The sequence below is a fragment of the Ambystoma mexicanum genome, chromosome 2p (genome assembly GCF_040938575.1).
Source record: "Ambystoma mexicanum isolate Mex_15411 chromosome 2p, UKY_AmexF1_1, whole genome shotgun sequence".
Classification (NCBI taxonomy): Eukaryota; Metazoa; Chordata; class Amphibia; order Caudata; family Ambystomatidae; genus Ambystoma; species Ambystoma mexicanum.
In genome coordinates, this window is record NC_090923.1 from 1,449,592,418 (window position 1) to 1,449,615,787 (window position 23,370).

Below are 23,370 nucleotides of genomic sequence, written 5' to 3' on the forward strand. Positions count from 1 at the left end.
AAAGGTCCTGCAACATCATGTTCTAGAGGTCTTTTGGTCCATATGAAAGGAGGGAGGTAGCACCCGGTGGCTCATAACATGGCTCTCACCTCTCAGCTGTATATTGGCTCCTCCGTTGAGAAATCTGATTGCAGAACCGCTCCAATTTCAATTGTGGTACGGGGCGGCCCTTTGCAGAGCGTGTCAGCTGTGGGAAGAGGGTAGGTTCTTTTCATTAGAGAAGCTGGAGGAGTAACTGAGAATAGGTAGGGTTGAGCCATTTGGAAACTTACAGCTCAAATGGGTGCTCACGGATCAGAGATGGGGGAAAAATCTTCCTAGATTCCTTACGAAGTTCGAGAAGCTGCTGATCCAGAATGTGGGAATGAAGGGGCTATACAAAGAATTTTAGACGGCAGAGCCGATAGATCAGAAATTGCCCAGAGAAAAATGGGTGAGAGATCTAAATATCGAAATAACAGATGGGTTATGGGCAAAGATGTGTAGGAGGGTGTCACACTCGACAATCTCTTTGCAATACAGAATGCAGTCCCAGAAATTGCTGCACTGGTGGCATTATCCGCCTGACAAACTTGCTAAGATGTATGCAGGGGTCGACCACTGATGTTGCAAATGTCAAAGGCTAAAGGGGGACAATTACCATATGTGGTGTGGATGTGCATGTAGCCAGAGATATTGGAGAGAGGTACTCTTATGGATCTGGGGAATAGACGTAATTAATAGAGAACTCACACCCTTGCTGGTACTCTGGGGGAAGGGACATATGGTAGCTGCCGAGGATCTGTCTTGCTCTTGTGTGGAAAAAGTGTCAGGTCCCCACAGAAAGAGAATAGGTCCAAAAAGTGCAGGCAACATATGAGATGTAATATTTGACTCACTTCCTGGACGAGTCAAAAACAAATATTGAGGGAGAATGGATCCCATTCTTTCACAAGTATGGAAGGTAGCCTCTCAAGCAAGAGAGGGTTTGGTTTACAAGATTAAACATGCTGATGTTTGGTAGGTGGAAAGATCATGAATTCTGATATCCTTTTGTTTTGCTTTAGATGTTAACATATAAGAACGTTTGTTGGAGATATCTGTGATTTGATTTTGAAAAAAGAATTAAAACACTCAAAAGCGATGAAGATACATGTTAACATTTAAAGTTGGTGGAGTATGAAAAAGTAATATGAAATAGATAAAAGTTTTTGCTTTATAATTACAATGCAACTACTGATAAAATATTTCTTCATGTCAACATATAATGCAAGAGCAATTGACTTACTCGTGTTTTCTCCCGAGGAAACTATTGGAAATCTGCTTGCCCTAAGGTTAAACAGTGTGCGTCATATTTGAGAGCTTTCAAAACAATTAGGCCCTGATTCACAGAACGTTTTCCTATGGTATTGCGCCATTATAAAACACTTACATGAATCAGGCCCTTAGTATATTTCTCAGATACACTGTATACCGCCTTTGCAAGGTACTGCTTAGTTTGTTTTTGGTCTTTTCTGTATCTAATTTGCTTGAGAGTTTCCATCCAAAGTAATTACCAAACAGAGCTTTGGAATCAAAAGTCCCATCTACAAGCAATTTGTTAAATATCTGTTGGCAGCCCAGGGAAGTCAGTACTTTTTAAATGTATTGCAACCATGGGCTACAAAAACACACATCGGAAGCCACTAAACCGCATAGTATCTTCTGCGGAAGGTGAAATACATTTTACTTGCAAAGCCCTATCCACAGTTTTATGGGACTTAGATTAATGCTGTCGACAATATATCCCAAGTGTGCCTCCTGATGTAGCACAAAGTAGGGGCACCCTTTAAAACCGCAAACACACTAAGCAAAAATGCGTTTTCTTTTTTTTGTAAAACTGGAGCGATCAAGTGCCCCTAAACCTCAGCGGCATAATTTCCACTTGGAACAGCTTTTGCTCAGGAGATATAGGGAATTGGGGTTAAGGTAAGACCACCCATTGCATTACCATATTTGTTTCATGCTGTTAGCCTGTGCCATTTTTGTTGCTGCAACATCCAACTGAGCTCCCCATCTCATATTATCTGGGAATTGAATCCCAAAATAAGAAAATTGCTTTACCCAGTTTAGTGACCTACTGGCGGGTGAGTGTAAGTATTTTAATTGCTCTTTTTGGAGATGATGGGAAAGATTTTTGAGAGCTAGCAGGAGCACAATCTTGTGGCCTTGACCGATTGAGGAGCCCCCTTCGGCACATGTGATGACCCCTGTGGACTAGAACAAAGAACCTGTGGCTCCTATCATGCAAGCACTAGTTGCCAGGAGAACAGAAATGAATACTGCACATACTACAATAAATGCTAGGCTAATCCGCATCCACTACCAAAGGAATGCCAGAATCGGGGGCTATTGCAAATCCTCTCTAACCCTTGCCAACTGCTCCAGCTGATTCTTCAACAACCAGAAGTATCAGCACCGGCAGTGGTTCTGTTGGTTCCTTTCTCATTGCCTCTAGCAGGACGGGTCTTAGTGACCCTGAAAAACATATACAATGTTTCTGATTCAAAGTAAAATGCATTTGATGCCATTCTGCTGCCTTTCCTCATTCTATCTCTAAAGCTCCATTCCTCCTTTCATATGTAGGTAGAGTAGTTGAAGCCTGGGTCAATCTGCTACTGGAAACCAATGACCCCATACTATACAATTTGCAGGCTCGGACCACCACACTAGCATTCGGATTTAACACCTTACCAGACGCGGACTTCAGGCCTTGAATATTTAGCTCTTTACCAAGGAAATAAATACCCTTTCCATTATATAACCTGGTTTAATCAGCTGGCGGCATCAAGCTTCTAGCCACAAGTCATAAAGGTGTCTGTGTTCTACTGCAGGCTTTTGAAAGGCATAAAGACACGCTCGTACTGTTGCATTCGTTAACCACTGCTTTCCCTGACTGTCTGGGTCTTGTCCTGCAAGCGGATAAAGAAGTCATAGTGACATAGGGAAAGCAAAGTACCTCAATTCCGTCATGGTTCCTATTAGCCAAGATATTCTTTTTGCTGCTTTCCACTACAGACATCTCTGTAACCCCCCTTAGGTTTGCTTTTGTTTTAAACCTGTCCTGACTTTTGAATAAAGCCCTTTTGTTTTACTTACGTTGCTTAGATCATCGATTTTGGGGGCACTGCCCAGTCTATAGGACTATCAATGCAGGGGCGCCCTGTCCCCCACTCGGACATTTCTTGTTTTTAGCTGCACATTTCACTTCATGGTGGGTTGCGGCCAGCGCTTGATTTGTAAACAAATAATTGCCAGGGCTCAAATATTTTCTAACATGACACGTCAGGATGGCCAGCTCCCTGCCCATTCTTGCCACCACCAAAGGCTGCTCCCGATGCTGTTAACATATATGGGGTAAACCTGCAATTCCCGCCAGCTTATTGTGGGTGACGGATGTACTCACTACTGCAGAAGTGTGATTTACAATTGCCAATCAACATTAAAATAACATACTCGTCGTTTCTTGACATGAAACACGTTTCATCATTTACATTTTGCTCTGTTTCTATTTACGACTGGCAGTTAAAATAATAAAGTTTCCAAAACACCACATCATAATCAAACTGTGTCTAAGACAATAAGTGCCGGGGCTCAGAAATAAGTGCCAGGACTAAGCACTGGCAAACACTGCCACAAATTAAGCACTGGTTGCGGCAGGGATAATTTGTATCCCTTTTACTTTTGATTTAAATAACATTTCTATGATGAGTCTGAGACGAGCTGGTGGCAGTGGTTATTTTTCTACTGTGTTTTCATTTTTCTCGCACTTTTACATTTTACAGCATAATTCCATTTTGCGTACCAAATACTCTAAAAAGGCCATGCCACACGTTTTCTGCCCTGTCCTTAGGCCACCTTCCTGCTTTCTCAGGTTCAGATATGCCATATAAGGAAAGCACTTCCCAGGCAAAGTCTTGGCTTTTCCGCGCAATGTGGTGGCATGTGTACATGGGGCTGTGACTGCCTGGTCCAGGTCCACATTCTGGACAAAGTGATCTGTTGCTGAGCAGATGTGGGGACCAGGGCTGTGCATGATAGGACATGCCCTTCCAGTTTGGATGGTGCAGATCTTTGCTATGTGTGGGATTGGAGGCAATGCCAGTACACCTTTAGGATAAGAGGAGGACTCTTGCAACCATTCAGCCAATACTCCTTCGAAGAAATGCATCCTGATGAAGACAGGTGGATCTTTGTTACAGCCAGTCGGCATTGCCTCCAGCAAAGTCCCAGAGAAGCCCTGCTCCTTTGTTCTGATCTCCTGAAGAGCTTCATTGTTTGTTTGTTTGTTTGTTTATTCATTTATAATGCGCACCAGACCCGGGGGTATCAGGGCGCAGCAGTACAAAATATGCGAGGCTTAGGTTAACAGGTTACAGAATATGCATAGGAAAGGTACAGGTGCTTTTAACCTCTGGACTGGTAGGAAGGACCAGTCCTGACCCTTGCTCTAACACCATGCCCTTGTAAGATGTCGGAAGTGTGCCCTGACGACCCTGTGGACTGATCAACTCCTTTGGTGCATTGGTCGCCATTCCTAATTCAGACTTGGGACTCCACAGATGCTCAGGGTGCGCAAAAAAGTGGTTTCCCCTTGCAGTTGCAGTGCTGCAGCATGAATAGGAGCCTTGCAAGACCAGCTTCTTTGCCTCTGCCACGAAGGATAACATCCACTACCTAATTGCAGCGCTCATCACTGCAGTCTGCCTTCATAATGCGCTAGGGGCTTCCTGAGGGCGTCCTAATTGTGATGGTCTTCATCTCATCATGCAGGCTTGTCCAATTGGGGTCAATGGGCAAGTCCAAACCTACTTCTCTCTTTCCTGGTCTTGATCAGTGGTGTTCTGACCAAGTATTCGCCCTGCACACCCCATAAGGTGGTGGGATTGGGAGAGGACCTCTAAAGAACTTTGCTTGCTATATTCTTGCATTTCTGGAACACTTACGCATACATATTGGCGTTGCCAACACTTATTCTAACTTTGAGATTTTGCACTAATTTCCACCCTCTTTAGCAGGGAAGTTATAATATAAGGCAGTTTAGTCGTATTTTAACTGTTTTCTTAATACATGTTTCTAAATAGTTCTATATTTCTTACCTGTTTTTCTTCAATTACTTTACTACATAAACTTTGCTATTGTTTTACTTGAATCTGATCGAACTGTCTAAAAAGTAAAGTGTTGGTGGTCTTTAGCAAGCGCACCCCATGGTAAATGCATCTATGTGAAAAGTGTGAATGTAGCAGAATTGCTTACCTTCTATTTTCATTGCAAAGAGTTTGATTCAAGATGTAATAAATATAAAGGTATATTTATATATACTGTCTAACTTGAATTATTAAGATCGCTCTGCGTGTGTCTCATTGAACCATCCAATGCCTGACGCTCTCCTGAGTCTGGGCCTTACTGCTCAGTATGTATTTATTTATTTTATTTGTAACGCTCTGGAACTAGGCCCTTAGGCATGGAAGCGCAGAACAAGACACACATACAATAAACACAGAATGAACTAGCTGGCTGTCAGAGATGAATTAGCTAAGAGAGGTGTATCATTCAAACAAAAAAGGTCTTGAGTCTGCGCTTAAAGGATACCAGAGAGGAACAAGTTACTTCTTACCGGTAACGTTCTTTCAATGGGATGTTCCTCCGATGTATTCCTTATCTTGATAGATCATCTCCAGCTTGCTGGCCTCAGAATTTTTTTTCAGTAGAGGGCGCTGCGCGTCGACATCCCTCGAGCCGATCTCCCTCGACAGCTTCCGTATCGGCGCTGACTTCATCATGCTTATAAATAGACTTGCGCAGCGTCCGTTGCTCAGTTCCGTTTTGACGTTTAACAGTTGCTTTACATGAATTGGTCATTGACCCTGAAGGAGCGTAAGCTGTAACCACAAGGGAAGTTTTACTGAGGGGATGGATGAGAGGGCGATAATGAATACGTCGGAGGAACATCCCATCGAAAGTACGTTACCAGGTAAGAAGTAACTTGTTCTTCGAAGGTATTGTGTCCTCCGACGTATTCCTTATCTTGATAGACTCCCATAGCAGTGGTGTGTAACTGGAGGTGGGAGTAAAATTGCCATGTTTCCCTTCAAGAATGAACAGAGTGCAACACAGCTTTGCCAAATCTAGTCTCTTGGCTAGAGGAGAAATCCAGGTTGTAACATATTGTGAAGGTATGTGCAGACGACCATGTGGCAGCCGCACATATGTCTCGAATCGGTACCCCTCTTTGGAGGGCCGAAGAGGCTGCGATACCCCTGGTTGAATGAGCCCTAAGATTTTGAGAAGGCTCTTTCCCTGCCAGTTTGTAACATTTCAGAATGGCCAAAATAATCAATCTGGAAATGGTCTGTTTTGTTATCGGTAATCCCAATTTGTGCCCTGAGTAACCTATGAACAGTTGGTCTGCTTGCCTAATCCTAGCAAGTCTGCTGACTTTGTCTTTATGAAAAATTGTATGAGGTAGTTTACAAGATAGAGCTTGTAATTCGCTCACCCTCCTAGCAGATGTCAATGCCACTAATAAAACAGTTTTAAGGGTGAGAAATCTTAACGAACAAGAGTGGAGTGGTTCAAAAGGACTTGTCCTTGGCCTCAAGCCCAGGGACCGTATCTCTCCTGGACTGAAATCACTACACTGGCTCCCAGTGGCTGCAAGGATTAAGTTCAAAACCCTCTGCATTGTCCACAAGGCTTTCTGGGGCCTTGGGCTAAAATACCTTCAACTCTTCGCTCATCCACCTCCAACTACCTCAGGGTCAGCCGCTTCTCCAAGCAACGAGTTGGGGGTAGATCTCTCTCTGCAGCAGGGGCCTCCCTCTGGAACATCCTTCCTGCCTCCCTGAAACTTGAGGAGAACCATCTCCGGTTCCGGAAGCACCTCAAAACCTTCCTCTTTGCCTCCGCTTTCTCTCCCTCTCTCCCCTGCTAAAATCACTGAACCTGCACTGAATCTGCAACTGGGCCACTCACCCATCTCGGTCCTTGGCCCAGCCACTCTTCCCTGCACTGCCTACCTGCACTACGGGACTGTCTCTGTTTCCTACAGCCCCTTCTCCCGACACTTACCTTGCACTTGCCACCAGCTGGCCCTATTATTTATCTTGTATATTATTTATCTTGTATTCTACTAACCATGTACTGCACTTTCCCCTCTCCCCTTCCCCTTGCACTTTTCCCATTCCCCTCTACCCTTGCACTTACGCGATCTGAATGACACCTGGCCTAGTAGGATCGTTATCTGTCTCCCCTTGTCCCTCCCCCTGCCTCGTCGCGCCTTGAAACACTTGTGTATAGGCGCGTTACAAATGCCATATCATATCATATCATATCATACCCATCAGGAAATTTAAGACTAAATTTAAGTCCCATAAGGGAACTTGGAATGGTCTTGGAGGATAGACATTGGTTAATCCCTTCAGAAATTGTATTACTAAGGGTAACTTGAAATACGATGGCTCCTCTGCAGTGCGCTTGAAGATCGATAGCGCTGCGAGATAGCCCTTGATAGTGCCAACCTGAAGGCCCGAATTTGCCAAATAGAGTAGAAAAGATAACACTGTTGGTGTACCACATGAAAAGGGATCGATATTCTTTTCTCTACACCAGCTGCAAAATTTGTTCCAACGGCAGCGGTATAAAGTCTTTGTTGCTGGTCTTCAGGCCGAAAGCAACACCTCCATGACGTCATCTGGGAGGTCCCAATCCTTGTATCTCAACCTTTCAGATACCAAGCGTGAAGGTTGAGGGTTCTGATGTCTGGATGGAGAACCTGACCTCCCTTCTGTGAGAGAAGATTCTCCTTGAGTGGAAGACGAATTGGAGGGCAGATGGACATGTCCAGAAGGTCCAGGTACCACATTCTCCTGGCCCAGTCCGGGGCAATTAGGATCATGGTTATCCGGAACCTTCTCAACCTTCTGATCATTTGAGGAATAACAGGGACTGGAGGAAATGCGTACAGAAGTGGAAACTCCCACTCCACTACTAACGCGTCCCCTAGAGCTCCTCTCGGGGGAAATTCCCTTGAACAAAAATGATCGCACTTCCTGTTCAGGCTGGTGGCGAACAGATCCACTTGAGGGGTTCCCCAAAGGGTGAAGATCTGTTGAAGGACTTCCTGAGCTAGTTCCCACTCGTGGGAGACTGTGCTCTGCCTGCTCAAAGCATCCGCCGTCAAGTTCTTCTCTCCGGCTAAGTGAACTGCTGATAGAGAGATTCCTTCTTGGATTGCCCAAAACCAGAGCTGCATCGCCTCTCTGCACAGAGGCAGTGATCCTACGCCTCCTCTTTTGTTGAGGTAGTGCATGGCCACTGTGTTGTCCGTCATTATCAGGACATTTTTCCCCTGTACAGATGGCAGAAAAGCCTTCAGCGCTAGTCTGATTGCTTTCAGCTCTAACAGGTTGATATGTAGTCTGGACTCCGATGGAGACCAACGACCGCTGATGGTCAAGTCGTTGGCATGGGCTCCCCACCCCGTGAGTGAAGCATCCATGACTATTGTTATCTCCGGCCATGGTTGCCAAAACAGTTCTCCTTTCAAAATGTTCTCCTGACAGGCCCACCACTAAAGGTCTCGAGCCACCTTGTCCGGAATCTGAAGGAGATCTGTCATACTCACTGAGAATTGCGACCACTGAGTTCTTAGTGCCCACTGAAGAGATCTCATTCTCAGGTGAGCCTCTGGGCCAAGGAAGATGCAGGATGCCATGAGGCCTAGCAACCTCAAAAAGTCAAAGGCTGGGAGACGTTTGGCATTTTGAAACTTGGTGACCATCTGCAGAATATCTTGAGCCCTCACCTCTGGTGGCGAGGCTTTTCCCAGGGAAGTGTCCAGGACCGCTCCAATGAACTGGAGTCTCTGTGATGGTATCATCTGTGACTTCTTTAAATTGAGGGAGAAGCCCAGTTTGTGAAGGAAGTGGCAGACATAATCTAGCTGGATCTGAGCTTGTTCCGGAAATACAGCTCTGATCAGCCAATCTTCCAGGTAGGGGTAGACGTGAATCCCTTCCCTCCCTAGACTTGCAGCCACGACCGACATTAGCTTGGTGAAGACCCTCGGGCGGAGGTCAGCCCAAATGGCAGAACTCGAAATTGATAATGAGAGCCGCTAATTGCGAACCTCAGGTATTTCCTGTGTTTGAGATGGATTGGCACATGGAAATAAGCATCCTGAAGGTCCAGAGATACCAGCCAGTCCTGGAGCTGGAGGGCCTGAAGTATCTGAGGGAGAGTTACCATCTTGAACTTGTCCTTCCTGAGGAACTTGTTCAATTCTCATAAGTCCAAGATAGGTCTCAGTCCTCCGTCCTTCTTCGGTATTAGGAAGTAGGGTGAGTACCAGCCCTTGTTCCTCTCCGCTACAGGTACCGGTTTTATGGCACCTTTCTCCAGCAGGTCTACAATTTCCTGCAAGAGGAGCGCATCTGGAACTTTCAGAGAGCTGTTCCCCGGTGGATGACTCTGAGGAATGCGTAGAAAAGGCAGGCAGTAACCTTGGGCAACTGTCTCCAATGCCCAAGCATCTGACGTAATAGCCTGCCATTCTGTCAGATGTTGATTTAGCCTGCCCCTTACTGGTGTCTTGTGAGGAGAGTCCTCAGAGTGTTTTAGAGGCGGCTGATGCAGATGCTGAGGGTAAAGAGGCACCTGCTGCTGCGGCTTTTGTATTTTTACCCCGTCCACCTCGGGTGAATCTTTTTTGACCTCTTTGAACCGACTGTCCTCTGCCTTTTCTGAATGCGGAATAAAAGCGAAAGGACTTGCCTCTCCAAGAGGTTCCTGAGGGGCGAGATGGCGTTTGACGGATTGCAGCTCCCAGGGATTTTGCTGCTGCTTTGGATGTCTGTAACTTTTCTAGGCTGTCATCCGCCTTCTTACCAAACAAATAAGAGTCGTCAAAGGGCATATTTAAAAGTCTGGCTTGTACATCTGAAGCAAACCCAGACTTTCACAACCACGCAAATCTGCGGGTTGCAGTACTTGCCGCCATGGCCCTACTGATACTGTCAGCAGAATCAATGCCAGTTTGAATGGATTCGCACATTGGTCTTTACCATCCTTAATGATGTTTAGAAACGCTTCCCTTTCTTCTCCCTCAGGGAGGCAGTCAGCCACTGATGAAGCACACTCCCAAAGTATATGGCTGAACCTTGCGAGCGTACAAGTAGCGTTAATAGATTTCAACGCCATGCTACATGCAGAAAAGACTTTCTTAGGCATAGAGTCGTATCTTTTGTCATCCCTGTCCTGTGGAACAGTAGGGTATGCCGATCTACTGCCTTATGCAGTTGCTGCTTGAACAACCAGACTCTCTGGAGTTGGATGTTTAGACAAAAATTCAGGGTCAGTAGCAGATACCCTATATTTGGCTGATAATTTCTTTTTAAGCGCCGGGCTAACCTCAGGAGTTTCCCAGTTAGCCAATATTTTTCTTTGTAATGCAGCGTGAAATGGAACCACAGGATCCTCCTGTGGGCCTTTAACTAAAATGTCTGTAAGGTCATCCTGTTGAAATGCAGGTGAAGGTGTAGACCAACCCATGAATTCTATAATCCTTGCCATTAAAATTCTGTAAGGGGTCTCGGCATTTCCCCTGGGTCTGGTTTGGCAAATTCTACTTCTGGGGAAGTATCTAACCCACTTGCCTCATGTAAGGATTCTCAAAGGTCCTTCAACCTATTTTCCTCAGAGGTAAATTCCTCTGGTTCAGGTGTTGTGGTTCTCTGCAACCCAAAGGGTCTTTCTTGATCCGAATCCTCCCCTTCTTCATAAATTGAAGACAAGGGTCTGAAATAATTAGATCTTGGAAATGGCTTAAATCCCGTTTCCAGAGCAGAAGGGGCCAAATTTGTCGTAATTGGTTGAGAAAACGTTGATGTCGTTGACGCGGATGTTAAAGGCTTCGAAGACACCGAAAAAGGGGTTGAAAAGATCGGAAGAGGCCTCGAAGAGCTCGAGAGGATCGGAATCCTACTCGAGGTTGTCAATGACATTCTCGAGGTCGTGTTAGAGGCCCTTGGTATGACCACTGGCTGTGAGGTAGTGACGGCCGTGGGTTTGTTCTTTTTCGGCGTCGACGTCGGCGTCGAAGACGGCGTCGATTCGATCGACCTATGCGTCGATGAGCCCTTCCATAATGGCGTCGATGACGCAAATTTATGTGTCGAAGGGACTTTCAACGATGGTGTCGATGGCACAGTGCCTTTGCTCGAGGGTTTGTGACGCTCTCGAGTAGTTTCTTTCGCCGGGTGCAACGACTCGCAGCATTTCGATTTTTCGGGTCTTTCACCCAGGGTATCACCCTCAGCTGTCTTCGAGGGGGTCGAGGCCGCTTTCTCGAAGACTCTAAGCATCCTGTTACGGAATTCCTCCCACTCAGCCTGAGAGCTATGTTTTGTGGGGCAGGTGACTCTTTCCGGGGAAACAGAAGAAGACAAGGAAGGGGATCTTCGACGTCTCTTACTCGAATGCTTGGATCTCGAAGAGTGGTGGGAACTGCTTTGATACCTAGAACGAGAATGTTTCCTGTGTCGGGGAGGAAACGAATGTCTCGACTCTGCCGAGGAAACTTTCAAAGGAGTTTTAACTGTCTTAACTCTCTCAAGCTTCCCCTTACGCTCCTTCAAGGCTTTCGCCGTCATGGACATGCAGTCCTCGCACTCCGAACATTGGTGCTCCTATCCCAGGCACCACAAATAGATCCTGTGAGGATCTGTCAACGACATTTTCTTTCCACAGTCTCGACATTTTTTGAAGCCGGACCGTGGAGTCGTCGGTTCGGATGAGGAAGCCATCGAGTAAGTGTTGGTATTCTCAAAGAATAATGAAGAATATATCTGACTAACGAACTGAGCAACGCGATTCCGAGGCCCACGAAGCGCAGAAAAACGGAACTGAGCAACGGACGCTGCGCGAGTCTATTTATACCCATGATGACGTCGGCGCCGATACGGAGGCTGTCGAGGGACACCGGCTCGAGGGACGTCGACGCGCAGCGCCCCCTACTGAAAAAATGTTTCCGAGGCCAGCAAGCTGGAGATGATCTATGAAGATAAGGAATACGTTTGAGGACACAATCCCTTCGAAGAGCAGGATCTCAAATATGGCGGCACTGTATTCCAAAGGCAAGGGACTACTATTGGAAAGCATCCATCCAACACAATAGATAGTTTAGCCATTGGGGTCATTAGAAGGCCAGAATTGTTGGACATCAAGGTGCGTCTTGTTTGGAGCCATCCCAGCAAAGATGAGAGGTAAACAGGACTCAAAGAGACAGGAGTGTGCAATACACAGAGTACGAAATACAATTAGTTTCCCAGTTGGAAGCCAGTTCAAGGACTTCCTTGCCACAGATACATTATCTGATTTATGCAGTCCACAGACCACTCGGACTGCACTGTTTTGAACAACCTGGAGGCGATTACATCCCCCCGCCCCAAGCCCTGCAATAGGCTTGAGCAATAATCTAGACAGGATCCAATGATGGCCCGAGCCAGGGTAGCACAACAACTTTGGTCAACAAAGGGGCGAATTTGCACCAGGTGCTTAAGATAATAAGAGGAGCACGAGACTAGATGGCTAATATGACTTTTCATGGTCAACTCTTGATCCAAAATAACTCCTGGTGTCTTGACTTTCAATACAGTTTTAAGGGAGCTTTCAGCCACTTTGAAAGTTTGATAAATAGGGTCTAAATTACAGAACGTGTATGCGGTGCCCACAATCATAATTTCAGTCTTAGAGTTGTTAAGCGCTAAACCATTAAGAAGTATCCACCTGTGTATGAAATTATAGGTGGTATTGATTGTCAGGGAGTCATACACATAATTACCCATGAGGGGAATGAGACACTGGGTGTCATCTGCGCACTTTGTGTAAATTACGCTATTGGATTCCAACAGTTCGAAGAGCGGCAAAGTGAAAATGTGAAAAAGCATAGGGAACATACATGATCCCTGTGGCGCACCACAGGGCAGTACAAAGCCCTCTGTAGTGGCATACTCACAATAAACTAATGCCATTCAATCAGACAAAAAAGATATAACCCAACAGTGACACTACCTTGATAATGGTGGCTAGACTTCAGTGACTTTCCTTTGCTTACTTTAATAGGGTTGATTCTGAAAATCTATCTTAACAATTCCTCTGATATCCCGTCTGAACATCCTGATCTGAAAAGCACATGACCTAAAGCATTTTCTCCAGAACCCATGCCAATAGGGGGCATGAGATGGCTGCTCTCAGCTGAAGAACGAGAGAGATACAGAGAACCACTCGGTTATGCTTAAACTGTGGGGTCTGCCCATCAGAGTACACCTTAACCAATGTCCTTTTCCTTCATCATAGTTCTCCTCCATCATAGCCCTTCTCCGTCTATCCTCAATCACTCATTCACACATGCTCTTATATTCATTAATCCTCATATTCACATTAATTAATCCACCCCGCCTCGCCCATCTTTCCACCCTGTCGACTTTCCCTTTTACACTCCCCCATCGGCCTATTTGTGTTTGTGTGCATTTTCTCAGGACATGTTTTCAGCATACAAAGCCAAATGCTTGTTAAGCTTGTTTGTGAAGGCATGATCATGCTGCAAGTATAAACTTTTGTAAGCAAAGCTTGCAGGGGTTGATCCAATGCTCCACTAGTTTAATAGGAAACCCTGGATTGGCCCTGCCCATGCAGACACTTGTCCTGCTAATGCTGTACTTCTGCACTTTTATAATGGAAACTTGCACTCTCCCCAGCATATTGTGCCAGTATCTGATTGATAGGGCATCCTGTATCGGTTTGTGAGGGGAGCTTATAGTGACCGTCACCATACTGTACATGTACCCATTTGTGAGGGAAGCTTAGCTAGGCCCTACCTATGTACACATTTATTAGGGAAACATGCAGTAACTTCATCCATGCTGTACCTGTTGTGAGGAAAATATCCACTGGCCCTGTCCATTCAGTCCCCGTCCATGTTTATTAGCGAAGCCTGCATTTGCATTACAATGCCCAAACTGCTCTATGCCATGTGGAAACTTCCACTGGTCCATGCTGAACCATTCATGAGAGGAGGATGCTCTCATGATTCTTATACAGACCTGTTTGGGAGGGAAGCTTGCACTCGCCCTGTCCTTGATGTACTCCTACTTGTTTGTTGTACCCTGCACATGCTGCACCTCTTTGTTATTTTATGTTACTGGGGTGTTGTACCACGCACTCTCCAGAGGGATTTGAAAGTGTGAGTTAAGTTTCTACTGGCCTTGCCATGCTTTACCTGATGGCTGTTGAGGGATGCTCAGAACAATGCAAAGGTTGGACTAGTAGACAAAATGAAGGCTAACGGGATACACTAACAGTTTTTTAGCTTTGGTAATGTTACCAAGACTTTTTGTTTTATTCAAGAAAAAGACATTATTCTAAAACAATTATTAAACATTCAATTGTGCTATTGTGGCTCATTCATTTTCAAACATTCACATTCATACTGTCATCATCAATCTCTCACAAACATATATCTCTTTGAAAACTGGTATATATATCAACAAACAGTCAAATGTCTGTTATGTCTTAGTGCATTCACAATTTAGAAAAAAGGAATCCCCATCATTTTAGGGTAAACAACAGATCTGTGTTATATTGTTTTCACAGATTTTTACGTCGACACGTGTTTCGGTTGCTCTCCATGAGCATCATTACTAGTGCTCTCTTTGTATGGCAACCTTCTTCAGGACAAACAACCAATTTTCTGGCACATGTATTAGCTTGAGCCACACCATCTCCTATCCAGTGAATCCCAGAGGTGAAGGTAGAGATATTTCTAGTTCAGTACATCTTGATCGAAATCTTGAGGATAAGTAACCTCTGATTTCAGGCAGGAACCACCTCGTGTCCTACTCCCAATAAGGGTTTTTTTTGTCCTTAGAAATGCTTCCCTCTTTGGTTGCTTTTTCTTTCTATAAGAGCTGTGATTGCGTCTCGCTTTTCACGTGAATGTGCAAACAGGTTTCCTCTGAGCAATTTGCACTGAGTGCAAATGAATTGTAAAGAGACAGTAGGAAGTGTTAAATGTTCAATGAATTCTGTCTCGGGCAGCGCGCAGCAGCATGCAGATCAGCGACTGTCAATGAAGGCCAATTCAATAAATCAGGAGCGTAGTGATGATGGAGAGCAACTGAAACACGTGTCGATGTAAAAATCTGTGGAAACAATATAACACAGATCTGTTGTTTACCCTAAAATGATGGGGATTCCTTTTTTCTAAATTGTGAATGCACTAAGACATAACGGACATTTGAGTGTTTGTTGATATATATACCAGTTTTCAAAGAGATATATGTTTGTGAGAGATTGATGATGACAGTATGAATGTGAATGATTGAAAATGAATGAGCCACAATAGCACAATTGAATGTTTAATAATTGTTTTAGAATAATGTCTTTTTCTTGAATAAAACAAAAAGTCTTGGTAACATTACCAAAGCTAAAACACTGTTAGTGTATCCCGTTAGCCTTCATTTTGTCTACTAGTCCAACCTTTGCATTGTTCTGATTTGATTACCTTTAGGACTAGAGACGTTAACACAGGTACCCCTTTTCTCTTTTGTACTGTTGAGGGATGCTTACACTAGTTCTAGATGAAAAGATCTTTTCGTAAAGATCCTTTGGCTAAAAGACCGATTTAGACAGACCGCTCTGTGTCTTTCTAAATCAAACTATCACGCCCCTGCTGCACACGAGTTAGCAGGGGCTGACAGGCTCTGCAGGACCCGGAAGCGGAGGGCGAGGAGAACGGTAAGTGTGCGGGTGCGTGTGTGTTGGAGTCTGCATTGTGTGTATGTATATTTTGGTTTGGGCAGGGGGTGGGGAGTGTGGGCTGCAATCCCACGTGAGCCAGTGGGGGTTGGGGCGGCAATGAACAATGGGGGGTGTGTGGGGTGAAACCCCCCGAATATTTAAGTCCTCAAGAGAAAAGGACCTTTACAATGCTGTTTTTACACTCAAAAGAAAATCAGGCATTGTAAATGTGTCTATTTCTTTTGAGACCTTTAAAATAAGGTGTTTTCACATAAAACCGTTAATGTAGTAGATGTTTGAGGAAAGATTGTGTTTTTGTGCCTACTATGTGGGCTTCATCATAAATTGGGCGGAGAGGTAAAAATGCAGTGGTAACGCTATTACTGCTGCATTACCGCTCCGCCAAACTATGAGTCACGCAGAAAGTCACCAAGCTTTACCTCCAGCTTTCAGCTTTGAGGACCCAATGGGAATGGGGACTTCCTGCCCTCCCATCCTAATTGCGCTGGACCAAGTTGCGGTAACGCTAATAGCATTGGGCGGTAACCTGGTGCATTTACCGCTGGGATACCGCCAAACTCCTGATGACCCCCTGTGTCTGTACCTGTTCCATTTGTGCGGGGGAGTGGTTGGAAGGGGCAGTTTTGTTCTGCCAATATAGTACTTGGATGTGCTGCATTTGTCAGGAAAACTAATGAAGCTTTAGGGAAGCATTTAATTAGGCAGTAAGCCCAGAACCTGCAGGCCATTACCACATAAGGTAATGTCCCCGGGGTCATAGTTTCGAAGGCCCCGTGGGCATTATCTTATGTGGTAATGGCCCACAGGCGAGGGGCTTATTGCCATTAGTACCCCGGCCCGTTAGACTGGGGTACTAAAGGGATTTTATTTTCTGTTCCGAAACGCTCTGGCATTTCGGAACAGAAAAAGAAATATGTAAAAAACATGGCCACCGGTAAGGGAAAACGAAGGCCGTTTACCCTTTCCAAGGTCGCCATTGAAAATAAGTGAAAAAAAGTAAACAAACAAAATGGCCACCATGGAAAGGGAGAAGGAACTACAGGTAGTCCTTCTCCCTTTCCATGTGGCCATACAAAGAATAGGAAAAAAAGTACACCAAAAAATGACTGCGATGGAATGGAGAGAAGGGACTACGAGTAGTTTCTTCTTCCTTTCCATGATGGCCTGTCGCAGATCGGGAGCGGACGTGCTGGGGACAGAAGTGTTCCCAGCGTGTCCACTCTCTAAATGGACAGAAAAGAAGGTAAGTGGGGTGGAAGGGCGGGGAGGGAATTCTGTGGATTGGGGAGGAGGATGGGAGAAATACCTGATTTTCTGGCGAGGGAAGATGGCGGCCGCCAGCCCTAGGGAGGCTCAGGGTGGTGGGATTACCGTGTGGTAACGCCCGCATTCTGAGCCTCCCCATAGGCTGGGAGGCCACCACGCCCCCTCGCCGGGTAGTAATTACTCATATTGTACCTTTCCTGTATAACAGGGAGGTTTGAGCTTCTGCTGCATGTGCTATTTTTTGTGTGTGAATACAGTTTGCATTGCTTCTGCCAATGCTGTACCTGATTAGGAAGCAGTGTGGATCACAATTACTGATTTTACACTTCAAACTGAGTACTGAGTACTATCAGGGTGGCGGAGGAGGGTATTTTTGTGCAGTTTGTATGAAATCATACGTTAAAGAACATTGGCCCAGTAAAATTGTTCAAAACTACCAGCCGCACAGTGCACTGAAGCCTCAATTTAGGAAACCTAGAGGAAGCAGGTCTTCCGCCACATCCACACTCTCCCTGCTGGGACCCAGACAGGAGGCAGAGCCACTGCCCCATTTCACATTTGACACCAATGGTGGCGCATTGGTGGTAATCAGCCTGGCCAAGGAACTTCTGGCAGGTGGATTACCTGCACCGGCAGATGGTGCTTTTGGTAGTTTATCTCATGCTCAGGAGCTCCCCCTCCAAATCAGGGGGTGCCAACGGAAGGAACCTTTAGCCTCCTTCAGACAATCATTAATAATTACATTTGAAAACATGAAAAGGCAACATGGGAATGTGGTGGGCTGGATCTGCATGTGAAGAGGTGAGAGCACATTGGGCAATATGGTAGGCTACAGTCAGAACACAAACGGTTCGTGTTGGGGGGTAGTGGGGGTGTGAGAGACATCAGAAAATGGCCTTTTGTCTAGGGCAGCTGTAAAATCCTTGCACTAGCCCATAATAGATTGGGTAACGTCTTTCTAGTCACCAAAAATCACTTTCCATATATTGGCGTCCTTGTCACAGACTAAACACATCAAACTGACAGGGAAGGATAATTCTACATACCAAGGGGCAAAATGGCATGCAAGGCAATGTTCCACCGCACATCCAGCAGTGAGGGCATCGGTTCAACGTTTCCCTGCCGCAAGGTGGTGCCCAGGTAGCTGAAGTCCCCTGTGTAAAACCAGAGAGGGAGATGGTTAAAATGTACTCCAGTGTTTTACCGGTTCACAGTCTTAAGTGCATGCTCAGCCCTCAGCACTGTCCATAAAGAGAAAAGCAAAATGCACAAAAGGTCAACCAATTCTTAGATAAGGCATACTCCAAGTGGTGTCACCTGAACCAGTACGTCTCTTCCCTATCTGGGTGATTGGCCGGGGAGATGCAAGGAAACTGATCCAATGGGCATTTCATTTGTGCTATCTGTTCTTTCTTCCACAAGGGGGAACCCAAATTAACCTGCACCTCTTCCCAAAGAAAGGGAAACAGCGTATCCTGTAAGGGAGCTCCAATTAGTTCGGATGAGTATCACCCATGTTCACATTAGGCCCACAAACCATCAAGAACAGCATTGAAAAGCTCTGAAACACACTAAACTATTGGAGGAATAGTTTATTCAATCACTGCAAATTGGTTCTACAAAACAAAAGTCCTGACAGATTAGTGACTGAAATCATAGAAATGATATCTGCTTTCTTCTTTTGAAACTTTGGAGGCTGTAGGTCAATGTGTCCCTTTTACCTGCCATGTGTGCAGTGGAGAGATGTGTTTATTGTGGGTGTGTATGAATGACCAGCCAGAAATTATCATTGGGTGTCTGACTGCAATATGGCGGGTCCTTAACCTAGTCTGTAAAGTTTCTGTGAGATACACCATGAATCAGGACGCATCCTTTGCGTACAAGCTATGAAGCATTTCCAAAACATCCCAAAGGAATTTACTGAACATTTTCTGAGTCAACCTTATGCCCTACCTCTCTGCATGACATGACCACTACTTGCCCCAAAATTTAAATAAATCGGGTTTTCCCAACGGAGTGTGCATTCTGTCATGCAGAAGGGGGAATTTTACAAATAAAATCACAGAAAATATAACTGCCTTTGAAAGGGTCACATCAGCAAAGCCAAGTTGACAAGGACAAGCAGTATAGAGTTACTTCAAAGGGAATTTCTGAAAAAAAACTACTGGCCCTGAAGAGATCAAATGTTTCCACAAAGTACCACCCTAGGGAACTTATCAGAAATATGGTATAAAGAGCAAAGAGAAGTGAACTGGTGAGAAATACTTAGAATAGGTCTGCCAGAGAGGTTTGATTGACAAAGTCAGACCATAGTGGCAGCTGACATAGAAATTAGGACATTTCAATGGAGGGAGTGGGGGGAGACTCAGCAATTTAATAGGTATGACTCTGTAACCTCCCTCTTCACACTTAAGCCTTCTTTGTCACCTACATTCACCAGGATATTGGGTAGGATATGTTCACAGTACATTTATTTTATTTATTTTTGCATGTATAGCATCGCATCAAATGCTAGGGAATCTAGGCGTTAGTTACAGTAAGTCTGAAGTGACATTCTCCAATAGTGCGACACCATGCATGCAGGATACAGCATACAGGTGAGTCTAGGAAACACGCATATGCAGCGCCACGCCTCATGGTACGGGGGCGACTGCAGTTGTAAAGGTAAGCATAAAAGACATAAGTTGGCATGGGGGCTACTTCGGGTGTACAGGTAAGCAGGAGACAAATATTTGTGTGAGTGCACAGTCTGTCAAAGCCACAACTCATGGTACGGGGACTACTTCAGGTGTACAGGTAAGCAAGAGCCAAAAACTGGTGTAAGTGCACAGTCTGACAAAGGTAAGCATGTACATCTACACAGTTGTACACTTGGAATAATAGGTAGCATTCATGTAAGTGCACATTCCAGTAAAGCCTCATCCAAGGTTACTTTAGAAATGGCACATAGGGGTATAACAGGGGCAGTGGCGGTATGAGTCATGAACATTACATACAGGATAATAGAGGGGCAATAGCTAGTAACAGCATACAGTATGGAAGGCGTGTGATCTAACAACAGCGTAACAAGCATAGTTACTTCCAAGTATCTATTAACCTCAGCGTGGCCCCATTTTGAAATAGTTTGGGGGATTTTGAAATAACTGTCAGCTCTGGATTGTATGACAAAACTGGTGACACATATTGGAGAAAATACCTCTTTCATTAACTCCTCCATAGAAACAAAGCACTAAAGAGAATTAATTTTTAAAAAAAAAACGCTTTATAACATAGTGATGTACACATTATGCAAAATGGATAAAGGAATTCTGGGTAAGCTCTCATTTTAGGAAGACGAGGAAGAGGCCACAGACTGGTGTAAGGGTCAGGCATGTCCAGAGTGCTTCACTAATTGTGGTCAGGCAATTGGGCCTGAAAACTCACACCTGCAACATGTTAAACATTTGCAGTTGTATAAAAGGTGTAGCCGCAGAGACCAGAGAGAGACCAGCTGGGAGGCCTTCAGAGGGAGAAATCCTGCGGTGCAGGAGGCGGCCGAGGTTGGTCCTATCGGGAAACTAGGACGCCGGCAAGAACTAGAAGGAACTGTGGCACCTTGAAACACATTACAATCCATGGGGGGCCAGGAAGGGCACTGGGAAGGCCACAGTATTGGGAGCCTCACTGGTCGGTGTCTGCATCAGTTGCTGCGGGCCAGAGAAGAAATCCAATCATTGTAAGTCACCGTCAGCATCCCTGAGACGCGAGCGGAGCAGCCAGCAACCCACAGAGAGAGAAAGGAGCGAACTGCGAGCGGGGCTCGCCATCCACTCAGAACGTGTACGCGGAGCAGAGCAGGAGGTGACAGCCACCCGGAGGAGACGCCGGAGATCAGTGGTGAGGAAAAAGGATCACTCGAACCGGGGCGCTCCTGGGGCTGTTATGTCAAAAAGGGAATGCTGAATGAACGAGAAATAATGTGCAAGATACAGTGAACCAAAGTAAATGGTTTTGATGATTACTACAAAGTGTGAGCAAATAAGAACTGGAAACTATTGAAAACAGAACAGAATTACAGCTTTTGACGAGCACATGAAAGCGTTTAAAAAAAGCAATGTGCAAACAACAAGTTGGTGTAAAGAACGAATACCATACATTGCAAGTTAAGAGCGAATCTCATGAAATGCAATTTAAAGCAAGTATGGAACATTGCTGAGGAGTGAGAGAGCAATGTGGTGAAGGGAAAATAATTGTATAACAAAACTCTTGGTGGCAAAGTCCAGTGACTGGCAAAGAGTGAAACACATTGTGGCAAAGTCAAAAGGCTGGCAAAGAGAGAGCGAAGTGAGTTGAACCAGAACACAGGTGCAGCTACAGAAGAACCTGTGTGGGCAAGCAAGCATAGGGTGACAGGTTGCTTGACCTTTAGTGGGTGGACTGTGTTGTCTGACAACTGCGCCCAGACCGGGTATACCCTATTTGTGAAAGCCAAAGAAATATACAGAAAGCAATTACAAGTGCCTGAAAGAGATTGCTGAAGTGAAGCAGACGAAAGCAATCTGTATGTACTATCAATATCTATAAGGACTATCAAGTTGACCTGGAACTGGTTTTGAATATTGAGAGACTGACCTTAAGTGCAACTTGGCAAGCTGAACAAGCTGGTGTCTTGCAGAAGGAGAATCTTGAGACCAATTTTGAACTGTGCTATTTTCTTGGGGAAAGGAACCCTGAGATCTCATTTTGGAACGGTCTTGAACTTGGGGAAGGAGAGCTGGAAAGTAAGCCCAGAGCTGGAAGAAGCTCTGAACTTTATTTGGAACACTTTCCTTTGATGCCGACATCCCTACACATTGTTTAGCTTTAGTTGTGAGGGCAAGTATAGGTTTTGGACACAGACAGCCTTTTAAGTTGAACTTACTGACTCAGACTATCCTTAGTTTCTTAAGGTAGGGAAATCCCACCTTAGGAATGGTGCAGGTTCGTCCTTCAACCATCCTGACATTTAAGTTAATAAACCATTTTTGGTTGAACTTTGAATCTGTTGTCTGTGTCTTGCTTCATAATGCCTTCACAGAATCCATCCTTGTTCTGATAAGTACTCGATGTTTACATTTTGGAAATTATTTAGGTAAGTACTCACCCATGGACATTCTGTCTACCTGAACAGACTCTTGTCTGCAGCTCCTTCTGTTCACCTCTCCAGCTTTTACAAAGTTGACTCTTCTTCCCAACTCCCACATGTTCTCCCACAGGCCTTGCCTTTTATAGGGCTTTGATCCTCTGTATAGCCTCTCTTTCATGTAAGGGAACTCAGCTGCGTTTCCTTAGGTAGCTAGGATGGATAGCTGGGATGGAGACCGGCTGATGGGCCTTGTCCCTGGGGGTGGCTTACAGCCCTGGTGTGGATGTGTGACTTGTGGTTGAGTCATGCATCTCCTTGAGTGGTCCTCTCTCTTCCTGCCACACCCTGGCACTGCTATTGATTGGGGTGGACTCCCTCAGCCTAACTGCTCTTAGCTGTGGAGTATTGAGCCCTTGGGAGGTAACTGGTGGATTACTAGTGTTCTAGCTCCTGGTTTATGGTCTGCTCTTTCCACTTTTCGTTTTATATAGCATTTCTTTTCCCATATAAGGGGAGTGGAGTGTGTAGATGCAGCCACCCCTGCAGGACTACCGCTCCTAGAATCACTTAAAGGGGCAGGAGCGTTAACAAGCGCACAGGGCACAGGGGACTGTTCCAACATATTTGTTAATGTTTCCACTTACTTTAGGAATCAATTTCTTAGGGTAAGTATGAATTTGTATCCAACACAGGAGGTGTTAGTATTCTATATACAATCGGGAGAAATGAAAATAGACTTTCGATATTGTAAAGGAAAAAATTAGCAAGAGCCACTAAAACACCTCCAACTGTCATGCAGAGGCTTAACTCAATTGAGAACTGTGTACATGGGGACATTTTACATACAGAACAGTACACTAGCAATTGAAGAATTTTGGGCTGTTTCAATAGGAGGTGAAAATGTTCACCTGGTTTTATCAACTATACATTTCTTGAATACAATATTTTAAGAGGAATTACATTTTTTTATTGTATACGGTTTGCAAAAAACCTTTACAAAAGAATTACAATAAGAAGAAAATCCATAAAAACGTACAAATAAATTTTACTTGATTGTCATCAAAACATACAGATTAAAAATCACGCATTCAATTAATCATAATCATACACATCACCAAAAAAATAAAAGACCACTAAAGGTTACCTAAAAAGGCTCCGATCAA

The 23,370-nt window shown here is 44.9% G+C and overlaps 1 protein-coding gene across 1 annotated transcript in view; it reads right to left on the bottom strand.

The window, feature by feature from the left end:
- Window positions 1-23,370, bottom strand: part of IQCA1L (IQ motif containing with AAA domain 1 like) — a 1,109,403-nt gene that overhangs the window by 109,620 nt on the left and 976,413 nt on the right. Inside the window, exon 14 of the mRNA XM_069646014.1 lies at window positions 18,150-18,257. Within this exon, the coding sequence (XP_069502115.1) occupies window positions 18,150-18,257 (108 nt within the window). The remainder of the gene's footprint in view (window positions 1-18,149; window positions 18,258-23,370) is intronic.